The 19,351-nt window shown below is 39.0% G+C and overlaps 2 protein-coding genes across 2 annotated transcripts in view; one reads left to right on the top strand and one right to left on the bottom strand.

The window, feature by feature from the left end:
• ghitm (growth hormone inducible transmembrane protein) overlaps positions 1–8,575 on the bottom strand; it is a 19,054-nt gene extending 10,479 nt beyond the window's left edge. The window contains exons 1-3 of the mRNA XM_062055332.1: positions 8,429–8,575; positions 8,021–8,158; positions 1,209–1,311 (exon numbers count right to left, since the gene is read on the bottom strand). Coding sequence (XP_061911316.1) covers positions 1,209–1,311; positions 8,021–8,149 — 232 coding nt within the window. The 5' untranslated portion in view covers positions 8,150–8,158; positions 8,429–8,575. The remainder of the gene's footprint in view (positions 1–1,208; positions 1,312–8,020; positions 8,159–8,428) is intronic.
• On the top strand, positions 8,457–19,351 carry LOC133655305 (L-seryl-tRNA(Sec) kinase-like). The gene is made up of 6 exons (XM_062055331.1): positions 8,457–8,892; positions 11,045–11,285; positions 11,356–11,557; positions 11,629–11,704; positions 13,699–13,792; positions 18,601–19,351. Exons 1-6 carry the CDS (start codon positions 8,692–8,694, stop codon positions 18,846–18,848), a joined length of 1,062 nt encoding a protein of 353 aa, XP_061911315.1. The 5' UTR covers positions 8,457–8,691; the 3' UTR covers positions 18,849–19,351.

Here is a 19,351-nt window from a genome sequence, read left to right as displayed (position 1 = left end):
TTAACCTATTGTTACTGTAACAATCTACAAGGTTAATGTAGGTTGCTTCGCTTTCTTACCCTCCATTTTTCTGCATTCTTTCGTATCTCAAGTTATCATTACGTATATGTATTGTTGCATTTGAACAACTGTTTTGTTGATATTAAAGGTAAAGTATTGGTATTGTTCATTATCAATAGCACTATTTCTATTGGTATTTGTATTGCTCCATTTGTAGTGTAAAAATGCTCATTGTCATTTCTGTACTGTTTTTTTATTTTCGCTAACTGCTTATTTGCTATTACTTTTACCATCATATTTTTACATGTCGTATTTGCTGATGTTGCTCTGTTGTTGTTGTGTTTGCTGTTGTTGTTTTTGTCTCTCTGTCTAATCCCCCTCTTGTCCCCACAATTTCCCCCTCTGTCTTCTTTTTTCCCTCTTTCTATCCCCTCCTGCTCCGGCCCGGCTGCACCAAATGATAATATAAATACATTTAATAAAGTCAAATACAAATAAGGCAAAAAGAGAAGTATCCTACACTTCTCTTTTGTAAAGTAAATCTAAACAGCCGATATGGGCATCTACATCTGCTATATGATTTGCCTGAGAAGCTGGACAGGACAAAAAAAAATAAAACAATTTTTTATTTGTGGCGGACGTAATTCTTTCGTGGCGGGCCGCCACAAATAAATGAATGTGTGGGAAACACTGATGGAGGCCACTGTGCTCATTCAAGGCAGCAGATATTTTTCTGTACCCTTCCCCAGATGTGTGCCTCGAGACAATCCTGTCTTAGAGGTCTACAGACATTTCCTTCGACTCCATGCTTGGTTTGTGCTCTGCCATGCGCTGTCAAGTCAGAGACCTTATATATCGACAGGTATGTGCCTTTCCAAATCATCCCCAACCAACTGAATTTGCCACAGGTGGACACCAGTTAAGCTGTAGGAACATCTCAAGGATGATCAGTTTAAACAGTGTCATGGCAAAGGCTGTGAATACTTAAGTACATGTGATTTTTTAGTTTTGTTATTGTGAATAAATTTGCAAAAAATCTCTTCAAAAAAGTTTAGACATTGTCATTATGAGGTACTGTGTGTAAAATTTTGAGGACAAAAACCTTTTTTTTCAATTTTGGAATAAGGTTGTTACATTACAAAAAAGTGAAGCACTGAATTCCACCGGATTGAAAACAAGTTTGTAGGACAAGGATCTCCTGCACTTACTTTTCATGGCAGTTTCTGTGGCTGGTTCAAATGCAGCCTCCTTGATTTGGTCTTTGGCTGTCCTTCCACGGCGGAAACCAAATTTGGCTTTAGTGGAAAATCCCTAGAGAGTGGGGTTGAGGGGAGGACATAAAAAAGGTAGTCTCTTAGTAGCTACAAAGGTGACCACACAGTATCTTCAAAATAAATTTAAAAAAATACATAAACACAAATAAGAAGTGGCACCTCAACTTAAGAGTGCCCAAACTTAAACGTTTTGAGATAAGAGCTGTCTTTCGGCTGATTGTTATGCTTTAAAATGCAAGCAGAAATTTCAGTTCCATGCATCCCGGCCATTAGTGGCATAGCAAATGCCACAATGAACCTTGTAAGATTTGCCCAAAACATCTGGGGCCGTACTTATCAAGCTTCTTAGAATGACTCCTAAGAAGTCTGCTAAGAGTTGACTTAAGAGTAAATAAATTCTTCGCTGAAAGCTGCACTTAAAAGTTAGTTATCAAGCGTCTTACTCACACTTTCAGCGAAGTGTAGGACTGAATCTTAAGTGTCACACTCAGAGCTGAATTACGACATTACTATGTGCCGTAAACGCAATTTTAGGTGACGTCATTTCTGTGTCCATAGAAATGACCAATCACGGAAGGGAATCCGTTGTCTAAGAATAAAGAAATATCTTGGAAATATTTAAGTGGACAATGGGAGTGTATATTTTGACAATAAACTGCAAAATAATACAAAACAAACTAGTCCCCGCCGGCACTCACGCTACCGCTCCCTCTCTTCTCTCGCCCACACACTCACTGACGTCACTCACCTCACGGCCACACACATACGCTACTGTCATAACATTTTCTTTCCAATTCATTAATTAGGCAACTAATTTGAGACTGGTGTGGGTGGCTCTATATATACTAGCCCACTGCAGACACATGCAGAAATCAACAAGGAATGGAAAAGTATTAAATCTGTGACAAAAATAATATCCGCTCTGTCTAAACGATACCGTTTGATCAGCTGCTCGTCATCAAAAAAAAACAAAACATTGTTCCGTTCCCTGAACGTTCGCGCACGTCTCTCTCGCCTCAGTGCCATCCCCTGCTGGCAACTCCTAACCACTTAAGACACCTCTGAAGGTCTCTTAAATATCGTGGAGAGTAGGAGTGATTCTTAGACTTAAGAACGTTGATAAAAAGCTTTTATTCTTAAGTTTGAGAGTAGGACTAAATTTCGCAAATTCTCAGGACTTAAGTGTAAAATGGCACTCTAAGAAGCTTGATAAGTACGGCCCCTGGTCTTACTCGCTAGCATTGGCTTACAGATAGAAATTGACATGATTTTCTTTCTCCAACCAAGGGAAGGAAGAAAGACAGTGAGTCTGAAGGCCAGCGTTGTGAAGAAGAAGCTGATGATATTCGTTGAATTTAAGAAATAATCTAAAACATGTTACATTTCTTCTAACATCAAACCTTGCTTGCCTCACCATCATCAGCTGTTAGACTAGCCCTATTGTAGTGAATCACACCTGAACCATCATACATGAGTCATATCTTTAAAGGCCTACTGAAAGCCACTACTACCGACCACGCAGTCTGATAGTTTATATATCAATGATGAAATCTTAACACTGCAACACATGCCAATATGGCCGGGTTAACTTATAAAGTGCAATTTTAAATTTCCCGGGAAACTTCCGGTTGAAAACGTCTATGTATGATGACGTTTGCGCGTGACGTCAATGGTTGAAACGGAAGTATTCGGACACCATTGTATCCCAATACAAACAGCTCTGTTTTCATCGCAAAATTCCACAGCATTCTGGACATCTGTGTTGGTGAATCTTTTGCAATTTGTTTAATGAACAATGAAGACTGCAAAGAAGAAAGCTGTAGGTGGGATCGGTGTATTAGCGGCCGGCTGCAGCAACACAACCAGGAGGACTTTGACTTGGATAGCAGACGCGCTATCCGACGCTAGCCGCCGACCGCATCGATGATCGGGTGAAGTCCTTCGTCGCGCCGTCGATCGCTGGAACGCAGGTGAGCACGGGTGTTGATGAGCAGATGAGGGCTGGCGTAGGTGGAGCGCTAATGTTATTATCATAGCTCTGACGAGGTCCCGTAACTAAGTTAGCTTCAATGGCGTCGTTAGCAACAGCATTGCTAGGCTTCGACAGGCGGCACAGCATTAACCGTGTGGTTACAGGTCCAGTGTTTGGTTCGGTGTCTCCTGATAGTAGTATTGTTGATCTTCTGTCTATCCTTCCAGTCAGGGGCTTATTTCTGTTGTTTCTATCTGCATTTAAGCACGATGCTATCGCGTTAGCTCCGTAGCTAAAGTGCTTCACCGATGTATTGTCGTGGAGATAAAAGTCACTGTGAATGTCCATTTTGCGTTCTCGACTCTCATTTTCAAGAGGATATAGTATCCAAGGTGGTTTAAAATACAAATCCGTGATCCACAATAGAAAAAGGAGAAAGTGTGGAATCCAATGAACCCTTGTACCTAAGTTACAGTCAGAGCGAAAAAAGATACGTCCTGCACTGCACTCTAGTCCTTCACTCTCACGTTCCTCATCCACAAATCTTTCATCCTCGCTCAAATTAATGGGGTAATCGTCGCTTTCTCGGTCCGAATCGCTCTCGCTGCTGGCGTAAACAATGGGGAAATGTGAGGAGCCCTTCAACCTGCGACGTCACGCTACTTCCGGTACAGGCAAGGCTTTTTTTTTATCAGCGACCAAAAGTTGCGAACTTTATCGTCGATGTTCTCTACTAAATCCTTTCAGCAAAAATATGGCAATGTCGCGAAATGATCAAGTATGACACAGAAAGGATCTGCTATTCCCGTTTAAATAAAAAAATGTCATTTCAGTAGGCCTTTAATGGACGTGTGAAAGTAAACAATGTGATAAAGAACATTTTACAACAATCATAGATATCTGGGGCCGTACTTATCAAGCTTCTTAGAGTGCCATTTTACACTTAAGTCCTGAGAATTTGCGAAATTTAGTCCTACTCTCAAACTTAAGAATAAAAGCTTTTTATCAACGTTCTTAAGTCTAAGAATCACTCCTACTCTCCACAATATTTAAGAGACCTTCAGAGGTGTCTTAAGTGGTTAGGAGTTGCCAGCAGGGGATGGCACTGAGGCGAGAGAGACGTGCGCCAACGTTCGGGGAACGGAACAATGTTTGTTTTTTTTTTGATGACGAGCAGCTGATCAAACGGTATTGTTTAGACAGAGCGGATATTATTTTTGTCACAGATTTAATACTTTTCGATTCCTTGTTGATTTCTGCATGTGTCTGCAGTGGGCTAGTATATATAGAGCCACCCACACCAGTTTCAAATTAGTTGCCTAATTAATGAATTGGAAAGAAAATGTTATGACAGTAGCGTATGTGTGTGGCCGTGAGGTGAGTGACGTCAGTGAGTGTGTGGGCGATAGAAGAGAGGGGGCGGTAGCGTGAGTGCCGGCGGGGACTAGTTTGTTTTGTATTATTTTGTAGTTTATTGTCAAAATATACACTCCCATTGTCCACTTAAATATTTCCAAGATATTTCTTTATTCTTAGACAAGGGATTCCCTTCCGTGATTGGTCATTTCTATGGACACAGAAATGACGTCACCTAAAATTCCGTTTACGGCACATAGTAATGTCGTAATTCAGCTCTGAGTGTGACACTTAAGATTCAGTCCTACACTTCGCTGAAAGTGTGAGTAAGACGCTTGATAACTACCGGTAACTTTTAAGTGCAGCTTTCAGCGAAGAATTTATTTACTCTTAAGTCAACTCTTAGCAGACTTCTTAGGAGTAATTCTAAGAAGCTTGATAAGTACGGCCCCTGGTCAGGACACTGTGCTTGTAGGCTGAAATTGGCGGTCGTACTTGACGGCCGCAACCACTTCATGGCTTCACATTAGTAATGTAGTACAAAACCAGACGTTGAGTAATCGCTCCACATACATCGCGGACAATAACTAGTAATAGTCTGCGTTGCCAGTCCAAATGTATTCGCTGTTTTTCGTAGTCTGTCGTTGTCTCCCCTTCGACAAACGGACAACGTTTTTCACTAAGTAGAATCACAGCTGACCTGGACATTGGAAAGTTCTCTTGCCGTTCAGATGGCACAACACACCCGTTGACAAACACACCCCGCCAGTCTGCCGTTCTTCCAGGCCTTATCCAAAACCGTCGCTCAACCGTCTATGTTGCCGTCTGAGATGTGTTGTATCCGAAATAGCTGCAATCGCGCGTTTACTTCTCTTAAGGTACTCATGTGTGAATTCCACACGGGCATGTCTGGATGACTCGCCTCCATCTTTCTGACGTCACTTTCTGCGTGGGGCGTCACTTCCTCTCCGGACTCAATTTGTAAACGATCAATGAGTCCATACAAAGCTAAGAGCCGGTGATTCAAGAAATAGACGGCGCACTTACCCGTGTAAAATAATTGTCCGAGGAGGGGTACCTTAAACGCTGATTCAGTGTGGCTGAAACGAGGCTTAGGCTAAATAATTATTCCTTTAAGGCAGTGGTCCCCAACATTTTGTGCACCACGGACCGGTTTAATGTAGGCATTATTTTCAGGGACCGGCTTTCCACTTGTGCCAGATAAATACAGCAAAAATAAGGGCATTAAAAATACAACTCACTATAACGCTGAATTAGTGGGAGCCTTGGTCTTGTTTCTTTGCAATGAGATCAGATGGAAATCAGCCTTTGGCTACAATCTGTCACATTTATATTTTATATGTTCATTTATGTGCAATGTCACAAAAGATATAACAAATATAACAAATGGCAACTTCCTATGAGGAGTTTTATTGTACATTTATAAACAAGGTTATTGGTGTGTCTAGTGCGGGGGTCCGCAACCCGCGGCTCTTTAGCGCCGCCCTAGTGGCTCCCTGGACCTCTTTCAGAGATGTTTGAAAATGGAAAAAGATGAAGAAAAAACATATATTTTTTGTTTTAACATATTTTCTGGAGAACAAACCTTCCTAATTGTTAGAAATCCCACTGTTTATATTAAACATGCTTCACTGATCAGAGTATTTGGCAAGCACCGTTTTGTCCTACTAATTTCAGCGATCCTTGAACTCACCGTAGTTTGTTTACATGTATAAGTTTCTCCGATGCTGCCACAGAAAGACATGTTTTATGCCACTCCGTCTCATTTTGTCCACCAAACTTTTTATGATGTGCGTGAATGCACAAAGGTGAGCTTTGTTGGTGTTATTAAATTGTTGGAGTGCTAATCAGGCATATTTGGTCAGTGCATGGCTGCAAGCTAATCGATGCTAACATGTTATTTACACTAACCGTATGTACATATTGCATCATTATGCATTGTTTGTAGGTATATTTGAGCTCATTTAATTTCCTTAATGTCCTCTGTGTATTTAATTGGTATTTGCATGTCTTATGACACATTATCTGTACGTAATATTGGCTGCATTTCAGATACTTGTTAGTGTGCCATGTTGTTCCAGACCACAGCAAACGTTACCCAGCTTGCCAAGATTGTAATAAACCCATTAGAATAAGACACCCTGCCGTTTCCTTAAACTTGGACACACACACATCTATACCTTTGGCCATTCTAAGCCAGTAATGTCCAGAAGTTATCTCATCTTGTGAGAAGCCTCAATGTTACTAATGATTTCCAATGTTGCAAAATGTGTAGAATAAATATTAAAATACAACATTTCTGTCAACGAATATTTGCGTCAGCCTTTGATGCATACTTGCCAACCCTCCCGTTTTTAGCGGGAGAATCCCGGTATTCAGCGCCTCTCCCGACAACCTCCCGGCAGAGATTTTCTCCCGACAAACTCCCGGTATTCAGCCGGAGCTGGAGGCCACACCCCCTCCAGCTCAATGCGGACCTGAGTGGGGACAGCCATTCTCACGTCCGCTTTCCCAGCAGCTTGCCTGCCCAATGATGTCATAACATCTACGGCTTTTAGAGAGTAGAGTGCACAACAAGGAGAGAGAGTTCTTGGTTTCTTATGTGGGTTTATTGTTAGGCAGTTTCATTAACGTCCTCCCAGCGCGGTAACAACACACAACAACAGCAGTCACGTTTAGTCTACCGTAAAGCAGTTCGTCTGCCGTAAACAGCAATGTTGTGACACTCTTAAACAGGACAATACTGCCACCTACTGGATAGCCTGCAGAACACTGAAATTCAAGTATGTCTTTTATTTATATGTATAATAAAATAAAAATATATATAGCTAGAATTCACTGAAAGTCAAGTATTTCATACATATATATATATATTATATATATATATATGAAATACTTGATTTGGTGAATTCTAGCTGTAAATATACTCTCCTCTTAACCACGCCCCCCCACCTCCCGATATTGGAGGTCTCAAGGTTGGCAAGTATGCTTTGATAGTAGGCTAATATAGACACTTACAGCATGTGTTGCCTTCATTATAACACTTATATAAGGCTTTTAATTTTTTGCGGCTCCAATAAGTATTTTTGGTCCAATATGGCTCTTTCAACATTTTGGGTTGCTGACCCCTGGTCTAGTGGGACAGACAAAAGTTAGGTCGGAGAAAATGCAGTCGTTAATAAATTGTTTAATGTTTCTCTGCGGCCCGGTAGCCAATGCGTCACGGACCGGTACCGGTCCCCGGACCACTGCTTTAAGGGGTTATCTGGCTTAGTCAAGTCAAATAAACATTCTAAAAACTATTTATTAAATGATTCAGGTGGTTGCATTCATGTGTTTGACAACATCCAAGTCTCCTGTTAGCTAGAAGGGCCAGAGGATGGAGTTTAAAGGGTACCTGCTGGGGCCTGAGCATGGTGGGACATTGCTTCAGGGTGGATGATCTCAGGGCAGCCGAGTTTGACAGCACAGGACGCAGCCCGACGAGGGGGAGGCTCCTTAAGCACGTTAGCCTTGCCACCATCATGTTGTCAGCCTAAACATGGAACATAACAGTTCTTGTTATAAACATACAACACAGACTAGTGAGCCATTTAGCCTGCAATTGTCCAATTCGCCACTTAGCCTGCTTTGGTTGTCCAAACAACCGCAACCTACGCAGTATGACGACGTTACCTAACAAAAAATAAGTGCGTGGACAACCCAATCATCGCATTCCTTCAACGTTAAAGATATGTACATTATCCGTCCAACCATATACGAAGCGTATTGTTAATGATGTCGTTTTATTTCAAGTTTTACTCACGCAGTTAGAAGTACGTCGTTCACCTTTCAAGATTCCCGAATGTTCTGTTGTAAGTGATACGTCATCGAGATGTGACGACTATATATAGACTTGAAGACGTCATCATAACGCGACGACGTCGAGCGGAAGTTGTCCAACAAATATGGCTGTCATAACATAAGTGTAAACATTCCGATTTACTTAGGTTTTTATTTGCCTTATAAGTTTCGGCGGTAACCTGCCAGAAAACTAAAAGCAGAGCTTTTTTTTTTTTTTTGCGCCGTATGGCAACGGACGGGGAACCCGAATGTGTCCACCGGACTCGGGCATGTCTATGTGTCCTCTGCGGGCTTCCCGCCGCCGGGAAGTCGTCCTTGTCCCGGACTGTTTGTCTCTCCGCCAGTCGCAGCGGCTGGAGAGCGGCTGTTGTGCACTACGACGAGCTGATCCCAGATCAGGCTTTTCACGCCAGAGAGCCAGAGGAGGTACAGTACAGAAGTTTACATGATTTTTTTTTTTGTAGTGTGCTTTAAAACCTCTAAAGCAGGGGTCACCAACCTTTTTGAAACCAAGAGCTACTTCTTGGGTAGTGATTAATGCAAAGGGCTACCAGTTTGATACACACTTAAATAAATTGCCAGAAATAGCCAATTTGCTCAATTTACCTTTAACTCTATGTTATTATTAATAATTAATGATATTTACACTTAATTTAACGGTTTAAAAGAGGAGAAAACACGAAAAAAAATGACAATTAAATTTTGAAACATAGTTTATCTTCAATTTCGACTCTTTAAAATTCAAAATTCAACCGAAAAAAAAGAAGAGAAAAACTAGCTAATTCAAATCTTTTTGAAAAAATTTAAAAAACAATTTATGGAACATCATTAGTAATTTTTCCTGATTAAGATTAATTTTAGAATTTTGATGACATGTTTTAAATAGGTTAAAATCCAATCTGCACTTTGTTAGAATATATAACAAATTGGACCAAGCTATATTTCTAACAAAGACAAATCATTATTTCTTCTAGATTTTCCAGAACAAAAATGTAAAAAAAAATTCAAAAGACTTTGAAATAAGATTTAAATTTGATTCTACAGATTTTCTAGATTTGCCAGAATAATTTTTTTGAATTTTAATCATAATAAGTTTGAAGAAATATTTCACAAATATTCTTCGTCGAAAAAACAGAAGCTAAAATGAAGAATTAAATTAAAATGTATTTATTATTCTTTACAATAAAAAAAATAAATTTACTTGAACATTGATTTAAATTGTCAGGAAAGAAGAGGAAGGAATTTAAAAGGTATATGTGTTTAAAAATCCTAAAATCATTTTTAAGGTTGTATTTTTTCTCTAAAATTGTCTTTCTGAAAGTTATAAGAAGCAAAGTAAAAAAATTAATGAATTTATTTAAACAAGTGAAGACCTAGTCTTTAAAATATTTTCTTGGATTTTCAAATTCTGTTTGAGTTTTGTCTCTCTTAGAATTAAAAATGTCGGGCAAAGCCAGACCAGCTTGCTAGTAAATAAATAAAATTTAAAAAATAGAGGCAGCTCACTGGTAAGTGCTGCTATTTGAGCTATTTTTAGAACAGGCCAGCGGGCTACTCATCTGGTCCTAACGGGCTACCTGGTGCCCGCGGGCACCGCGTTGGTGACCCCTGCTCTAAAGGCTTAGTGGCCACGTACGTGGACAGCACCTTTTAGCTCTTATTTCCAAAATTGTGTACACTACTGAATTGGGGTCTTATGGCCGCTTATGTGGACACTTATACTGCTATCAGGTGGTGTCAGAAGAGTATAACATACATTGGAATTTGGAAAAAAAAAGTGTAAAAATAAGAACTACAAACATGAAGTACACGTTTGTGTACTTATGGACTAAGTACATCATATCAAAAGATGATTCTTAGTTTTTATTCTAATTATGGTCCAATAAGCCCAAATAGCAAAGAGAAATAAAATAAAAAGCATGTAAACAAACAGCTTGGGCCTTAAGAGGTTAATTAGTAACATTTTAAGTATTTAATTGAAATAAACTCCTACCACATTTAACATCCATCCATTTACTACCACGTTTCCCTTTCGGGATATACGTTGTTTTTTTTTCCACAATTGAGCATTGTTATATGTATAAAGTCATAAATAATGTTATTGTTGTCATTACAACGTGCAAGTCTACCTATACTTAGCTTTTCTATGGAGGTTAAATTGTGTTTTTGTTATGAAAGTTAAAGTAGCAATGATTGTCACACACACACTAGGTGTGGCGAAATTATTCTCTGCATTTGACCCATCACCCTTGATCACCCCCTGGGAGATGAGGGGAGCCGTGAGCAGCAGCGGTGGCCGCGCCTGGGAATCATTTTTGGTGATTTAACCCCCAATTCCAACCCTTGATGTTGAGTGTCAAGCAGGGAGGTAATGGGTCCCATTTTTATAGTCTTTGGTATGACTCGGCCAGGGTTTGAACTCACAACCTACCAATCTCAGGGCGGACACTCTAACCACTCGGCCACTGAGTGCGCCTTTATAGTACGAAAAATACGGTAAATAAATTCAGTGTCAAAGAAAAGCTTTTGTAATAAAGACACAAATTAACATCCATACTTTTCTTTTTGTTTTTCCCAGCAAACTGAATGGAAACTCCACAGACACGCGGTGTTGCAGTGCATTGAAGAGTTCCTAAAGAATCCAAAAATGTCGCTCGAGCTTCCCGGCGGCTGCACGATCGAGGGGGCTGCGTGGGAACGATGCATTCGATCCCTACCGGATCCCCCTCTGGGCGACCAGGCACCGCTCCTGTTCCTACTGGATGACAACTTCTACTACCCGAGCATGAGATACGAGGTCTACCAACTGGCTCGAAAGTGTATGCATGTTCTTCCAGCATTCAGGGGAACTTGTTTCAGTCGGCTCATCGGCGTACACGCGTGTTGCAGATTCACTCGGCTTTTGCCAGGTGCACGTGGAATGCCGCTTGGAGTCGTGCATCAGCAGGAACAACAACAGGCCGCACCCCGTCCCCACCGAGGTGATCGTGGCGATGGAGAAGCGTTTGGTTCGGCCGAATCCTAGGAAAAACCAGTGGGAGGCAAAGAGCGTTTCGGTCAACGCGACAGACGACGTTTCGGAATGTGACGTGTGAGGCCACATAATTGTTTTTCTTTTGAAGCAAATTCATAATAAACTGGAGTTCTGTGTTGTTTTTTCAGTCAGAATGTGCTGGAGTTGATCGGCTCTGCGCTCAGCGACCCCTTAAGTCCAGTTGAGGACGACACGGAGCAAAAGGTTAGTGTGGAAGAATGAGGAATTTATCAATGCCGTCTGTATACTTGGGTCCATTTTTTAATAATAATAATAATACATTTTATTTGGTATAGCCATACTTGCCAACCTTGAGACCTCCGATACCGGGAGGTGGGGGGTGAGGGGGGCGCGGTCGGGGTGCGGCGGGGGCGTGGTTAATAGGGGAGTATATTTACAGCTACAATTCACCAACTCAAGTATTTCATATATATATATATATATATATATATATATATATATATATATATATATATATATATATATATATATATATATATATATATATATATATATATATATATATATATTAGGGCTGCAACAACTAATCGATTAAAATCGATTATTAAAATAGTTGCCGATTAATTTAGTCATCGATTCGTTGGATCTATGCTATGCGCATGCGCAGAGTTTTCTTTATTTTTTTTTTTTTTTTTTAATAAACCTTTATTTATGAACTGCAACATGTACAAACAGCTGAGAAACAATAATCAAAATAAGTATGGTGCCAGTATGCTGTTTTTTTTCAATAAAATACTGGATAGGATAGAAATGTAGTTTGTTTCTTTTATCCGATTATTAATCGATTAATCGAAGTAATAATCAACAGATTAATCGATTATCAGATTAATCGTTAGTTGCAGCCCTAATATATATATATATATATATATATATATATATATATATATATATATATATATATATATATATATATATATATATATATATATATATTAGGGCTGCAACAACTAATCGATTAAATCGATTAAAATCAATTATTAAAATAGTTGCCGATTAATTTAGTCATCGATTCGTTGGATCTATGCTATGCGCATGCGCACAGTTTTTTTTTTTTGTTGTTTTTTTAAATAAACCTTTATTTATGAACTGCAACATGTACAAACAGCTGAGAAACAATAATCAAAATAAGTATGGTGCCAGTATGCTGTTTTTTTTCAATAAAATACTGGATAGGATAGAAATGTAGTTTGTTTCTTTCATCCGATTATTAATCGATTAATCGAAGTAATAATCGACAGATTGATCGATAATCAAATTAATCGTTAGTTGCAGCCCTAATATATATATATATATATATATATATATATACATATATATATATATATATATATATATATATATATATATATATATATATATATATATATATATATATATATATATATATATATATATATATATATATATATATGAAATACTTGACTTTTAGTGAATTCTAGCTATATATATATGTATATATATTTATTTTATTATACATATAAATAAAATAAATACTTGAATTTCAGTGTTCCGGGGGCTATCCAGTAGATGGCAGTATTGTCCTGTTTAACTTCTCCTCCGTTCATGACTCGGCCACCGTGTTCAATGGAGAAGTCTGTTTTACAAAATGTACAGGCGACATAATTACATACCCCTTCCCCTTCGAACTGTCCTGGATGAACTGAAATTCTTGTTTCCATTCGTTTTGGAACTTGCAAGCGTATTTCTTCATCTTGCTCGTCGACGGCGTCACCATGTCTGTAACTTCCTCGTTCTTCTGCTTCGTCTCCTCGTTGTGTGCGCAGTTGTGCACTCTACTCTCTAAAAGCCGTAGATGTTATGACGTCATTGGGCGGGCAAGCTGTTTATATTGTGGGAAAGCGGACGTGAGAACAGGCTGTCCCCACTCAGGTCCGCATTGAGCTGGAGGGGGCGTGGCCTCCAGCTCCGGCTGAATACCGGGAGTTTGTCGGGAGAAAATTTCTGCCGGGAGGTTATCGGGAGAGGCGCTGAATACCGGGAGTCTCCGGCTAAAAACAGGAGGGTTGGCAAGTATGGGTATAGCGCTTTTCAGAGTACTCAAAGACGCTTTACAGGATAAAAAATTTTAAGTATAAAACAGTTCAAAGTAATAATATAAAATACAGGAAATATAAAAATATTTTTTTTTTAAGTATGGTTTGTTTCCTACCTCACAGGAGGCGGACCGGCAGAAATGTGCCGCCAGCGTGGTTCACCAGGCCGACCAGGCCTGTCGACGTCTCGTCTCTGAAGCTATGAAGAAAGCCAGAGGTCAGTTGTTGGCTACCATCAAAGGGGAACTGCATTTTTGGGGGGAATTCTGCCTATCATTCACAGTCCTTATGTAAGACAAGAGTACCGTATCTTTCAGACTACCATATTTTTCGGAGTATAAGTCGCTTTGGAGTATAAGTCGCACCGGCTGAAAATGCATAATAAAGAAGGAAAAAAACATATACTGTATAAGTCGCACTGGAGTATAAGTCGCATTTTTTGGGGAAATGTATTTGATAAAAACCCAACACCAAGAATAGACATTTGAAAGGCAATTTAAAATAAATAAAGAATAGTGAACAACAGGCTGAATAAGTGTACGTTATATGAGGCATAAATAACCAACTGAGAAGGTGCCTGGTATGTTAACGTAACATATTATGGTAAGAGTCATTCAAATAACTATAACATATAGAACATGCTATACGTTTACCAAACAATCTGTCACTCCTAATCGCTAAATCCCATGAAATCTTATACGTCTAGTCTCTTACGTGAATGAGCTAAATGATATTATTAGAGATGTCCGATAATATCGGCCAGCTGATATTATCGGCCGATATATGCGTTAAAATGTAATATCGGAAATTATCGGTATCGTTTTTTAAATTATCGGTATTGTTTTTTTGTTTGTTTTTTTGTTTTGTTTTTATTAAATCCACATAAAAAACACAAGATACACTTACAATTAGTGCACCAACCCAAAAAACCTCCCTCCCCCATTTACACTCATTCACACAAAAGGGTTGTTTCTTTCTGTTATTAATATTGTGGTTCCTACATTATATATCAATATATATCAATACAGTCTGCAAGGGATACAGTCCGTAAGCACACATGATTGTGCGTGCTGCTGCTCCACTAATAGTACTAACCTTTAACAGTTAATTTGACTAATTTTCATTCATTACTAGTTTCTATGTAACTGTTTTTATATTGTTGTACCTTCTTTTTATTCAAGAAAATGTTTTTAATTTATTTATCTTATTTTACTAATTTTAAAAAAAAAGTACCTTATCTTCACCATACCTGGTTGTCCAAATTAGGCATAATAATGTGTTAATTCCACGACTGCATATATCGGTTGATATCGGTATCGGTTGATATCAGTATCGGTAATTAAAGAGTTGGACAATATTGGACAAAAGCCAAAAAGCCATTATCGGACATCCCTAGATATTATTTTATATTTTACGCTAATGTGTTAATAATTTCACACATAAGTCGCTCCTGAGTATAAGTCGCACCCCCGGCCAAACTATGAAAAAAACTGCGACTTATAGTCCGAAAAATATGGTATAAGGCGCACTTAAAATCCTTTCATTTTCTCAAAACCCGACAGTGCGCCTAATGTACGGAAAAACAAACCTCCACCAACCTCCGAGGACAAAGCTACGAACAATGGGAGACCGGGCTTTCTGCTCCGCCGCGCCCAGTCTGTGGAACGCTCTCCCTGACCACCTGAGGGCACCACAGACTGTGGATGCTTTTTTTTTTTAAAAGGTATTTTTAAAAAAGCCTTTTTTTAGATATATGCGTGCTATTTCTAGTTTTTATTTTTATTAGAGATGTCCGATAATGGCTTTTTTGACGATATCCAATATTCCGATATTGTCCAACTCTTAATTACCGATTCCGATATCAACCGATACAGATATATACGGTCGTGGAATTAACACATTATTATGCATAATTTTGTTGTGTAGCCCCGCTGGATGCATTAAACAATGTAACAACGTTTTCCAAAATAAATCAACTCAAGTTATGGAAAAAAATGCCAACATGGCACTGCCATATTTATTATTGAAGTCACAAAGTGCATTATTTTTTTTTAACATGCCTCAAAACAGCAGCTTGGAATTTGGGACATGCTCTCCCTGAGAGAGCATGAGGAGGTTGAGGTGGGCGGGGTTGAGGTATTGGGGGGTGGGGGGTAGCGGGGGATGTATACTGTAGCGTCCCGGAAGAGTTAGTGCTGCAAGGGGTTCTGGGTATTTGTTCTGTTGTGTTTATGTTGTGTTACGGTGCGGATGTTCTCCCGAAATGTGTTTGTCATTCTTGTTTGGTGTGGTTTCACAGTGTGGAGCATATTTGTAACAGTGTTAAAGTTGTTTATACGGCCACCCTCAGTGTGACCTGTATGGCTGTTGACCAAGTATGCGTTGTATTCACTTGAGTGTGTGAAAAGCCGTAGATATTATGTGATTGTGCCGGCACGCAAAGGCAGTGCCTTTAAGGTTTATTGGCGCTCTGTATTTCTCCCTACGTCCGTGAACACAGCGGCGTTTTAAAAAGTCATCAATTTTACTTTTTAAAACGATACTGATAATTTTGAAACCGATAATTTACGATATTACAGTTTAAAGCATTTATCGGCCAATAATATCGCCAGTCCGATATTATCGGACATCCCTAATTTTTATTTATTTTTATTAATCTTTTTAATACACTGTAGCACTTTGAGGTTGTTTGCTCAATGGAAAGTTCTTTTTTACATATAAAATCTATTATTATTATTATTATTATTTTGGTTGTGCTTACCGACCTCAAAGCTATTTTATTTGGTACATGTTGAAATGATAAGTGTGACCAGTAGATGGCAGTCACACATAAGAGATACGTGCGGACTGCAATATGACGGCAGTCACACATAAGAGGTACGTGTAGACTGCAATATGACTCAAGTAAACAATGCCAACATTTTATATGTTCCATTGAAAATATAGAACATTTTACACGGCGCTTAAAAATCTATCAAAATGTTTTAGTTTAGTTCTTTGTGTGTAATAAGAAACATATGTTTATTGTATCGTAAGATTTTCTGTTAAAATGAAGCCAATAATTACATTTGTTTTTGGTCCCTTTTATTTCGGGGCAACCCGATCCAGGACCTTGTATTTTTGAAAGTGGATATACGGAGAAAGAGCTCCAAGTTTTAAAGGCTCTGTGCTAAAACCGATGCAGCAAGTAGCACTATTGCTAAACGAGAAACACAAACTACCAACATAACAATACAATCACCTACTGTACAATGTCTGCTCTCACTGAGATGCTCACAAATGGGATGTTTATATCTTCCCGTTTAGATGAAGAACCAATCATAATCCATAAAGTGGGCGCAAATGTGCGTTTTTTTTTCTGCTCCGCCGCTCCCAGTCTGTGGAACGCTCTCCCTGACCACCTGAGGGCACCACAGACTGTGGATGATTTAAAAAAAAAAAGGCTTAAAAACCCTTCTTTTTAAAAAAAAGCCTTTTTCTAGATATATGCGTGTTAGTTCTAGAACTATCAAATTCCGGAGGGTCCGCCTCGGGAAAAGCCTTATCCTGCAGCTATAGCCGCCCTAAACAGCAGGCCCGGCCGACCTGTCTGACAAGCCTGTGAATGTGTTGGTCATGTATAATGTTTTTTTGTTATTTTTGTTCGTTATGTCTATGTTTAAATGTACGGCAGCGAAAATGAATTTCCCCAACGGGGACCAATAAATCTAAATCTAATCTAAATCTAAATCTCCAGGTCCAAGTTGAATGTCAAAAGTTGACCAACCTCTCGGTTTTTGGCCACAACCTTCTGTAGAAGTGAGGGGCATCATTTATAATACAGAAATAACTTTCACCTGCTGTTTGTCAATACTTTCTGTGATCATGGCGCCGCTAAAAAGTAGTTCCTCTGCATTAGCGCTTATAATACCATGCTAACACTTGGTTATTATTAGGGATGTCCGATAATGGCTTTTTGACGATATCCGATATGCCGATATTGTCCAACTCTTTAATTACCGATACCGATATCAACCGATACCGATATCAACCGATATATACAGTCGTGGAATTAACACATTATTATGCCTAATTTGGACAACCAGGTATGGTGAAGATAAGGTACTTTTTAAAAAAATGAATCAAATAAAATAAGATAAATAAATTAAAAACATTTTCTTGAATAAAAAAGAAAGTACAACAATATAAAAACAGTTACATAGAAACTAGTAATGAATGAAAATGAGTAAAATTAACTGTTAAAGGTTAGTATTATTAGTGGACCAGCAGCACGCACAATCATGTGTGCTTACGGACTGTATCCCTTGCAGACTGTATTGATATATATTGATATATAATGTAGGAAGCAGAATATTAATAACAGAAAGAAACAACCCTTTTGTGTGAATGAGTGTAAATGGGGGAGGGAGGTTTTTTGGGTTGGTGCACTAATTGTAAGTGTATCTTGTGTTTTTTATGTGGATTTAATATAAAACAAAAAACAACAACAAAAAAATGATACTGATAATAAAAAAAACGATACCGATAATTTCCGATATTACATTTTAACGCATTTATCGGCCGATAATATCGGCAGACCGATATTATCGGACATCTCTAGTTATTATTCATGTTACGAGATGTAAATGGAGTATTGTTGGCGGTTTTTGAGGGTGCAATACAGTACTCACATTAGCTTCATTGTTAGCCACCTCGTACTTGCCGTATTTTACGACTTAGAATGCATTAAAAAAAAAAGAAAAACATGAATTTGTGTTCTTGTTTTATGTAGGGATTGTGAATGATAGGCAAATATTCATAAAATTTCATTAAAAAAGTGCAATTCCCCTTTTATTTGTCATTATAGTTTTAACCTGGCATGGGCTAAAAACGGTTTCTCACCCTTCAAACTTGACTTCCTTTAGCACTAATACTCTTACTTCTTACACTGTCCACTTAAGACAAGTCCGAGTGCGATACGTTGTGGTTGTCTACGACTGTGCGTTTCCAAATCAGTAGCATCCAGTATCCTCAATCATTTTCCAGACAACGGAGTGTCCTCGGAACACATGAGGTCCTTGGCCGCTCAGCTCAACCAATCCAAAGTGCAATTCCTCCAAAACGTGCGCAAACATTTTCTCCAAGAGGCGCCTTTTATTCGGGAAGAGGACGCCGACGTGGAACATGCGGTGAAGAGAGCCGTGGGACTTTTTGACCGCGATATAGAGGAAATACTGTCCGGAATAATGACGGTCAAGGACCAATCAGGAATGGCGACACAATTTCATCAATAAATCTAATGACAATGGCATTTATTAAAACATGTTTATGTGCACAAGATCTACACCAGTGGTTCTTAACCTGGGTTCGATGGAACCCTAGGGGTTCGGTGAGTCGGGTTCAGGGGTTCGGCGGAGGTCAAGACACACCCGACTCATCAAGTAAATAAAAACTTCTCCCTATCTGCGTATTACGGATACGGCAACAGCAGAAGTCAGACTGATTTGCAGGTGTGTAATTTGTTGTGAGTTTATGCACTGTGTTGGTTTTGTTCTTTGAACAAGGTGATGTTCATGCACGCTTCATTTTGTGCACCAGTAAAAAAAAAACATGGTAACACTTTAGTATGGGGAACATATTCACCATTAATTAGTTGCTTATTAACATGCAAATTAGTACAGTGTTTCCCATAAACTGCCAAGATACCTGTGGCGGTGGGGGCGTGGCTATGGGCGTGGTCACCGTGACATCATCGAGTAATTTGCATAATTTACTACAATGATATAATTTTCTCTAA

Source organism: Entelurus aequoreus, linkage group LG08 (assembly GCF_033978785.1).
Source record: "Entelurus aequoreus isolate RoL-2023_Sb linkage group LG08, RoL_Eaeq_v1.1, whole genome shotgun sequence".
Classification (NCBI taxonomy): Eukaryota; Metazoa; Chordata; class Actinopteri; order Syngnathiformes; family Syngnathidae; genus Entelurus; species Entelurus aequoreus.
This window is presented reverse-complemented; position numbering and strand designations above follow the sequence as displayed.

Bases quoted from the DNA above. Each gene is read 5' to 3' on its own strand.
- LOC133655305 (XM_062055331.1), top strand. From the start codon at position 8,692: ATGGCAACGGACGGGGAACCCGAATGTGTCCACCGGACTCGGGCATGT. The intron at 11,286-11,355 runs GTATGCATGTTC...CGCGTGTTGCAG, and splicing joins CTACCAACTGGCTCGAAAGT to ATTCACTCGGCTTTTGCCAG. The intron at 13,793-18,600 runs GTCAGTTGTTGG...ATCATTTTCCAG, and splicing joins AGCTATGAAGAAAGCCAGAG to ACAACGGAGTGTCCTCGGAA.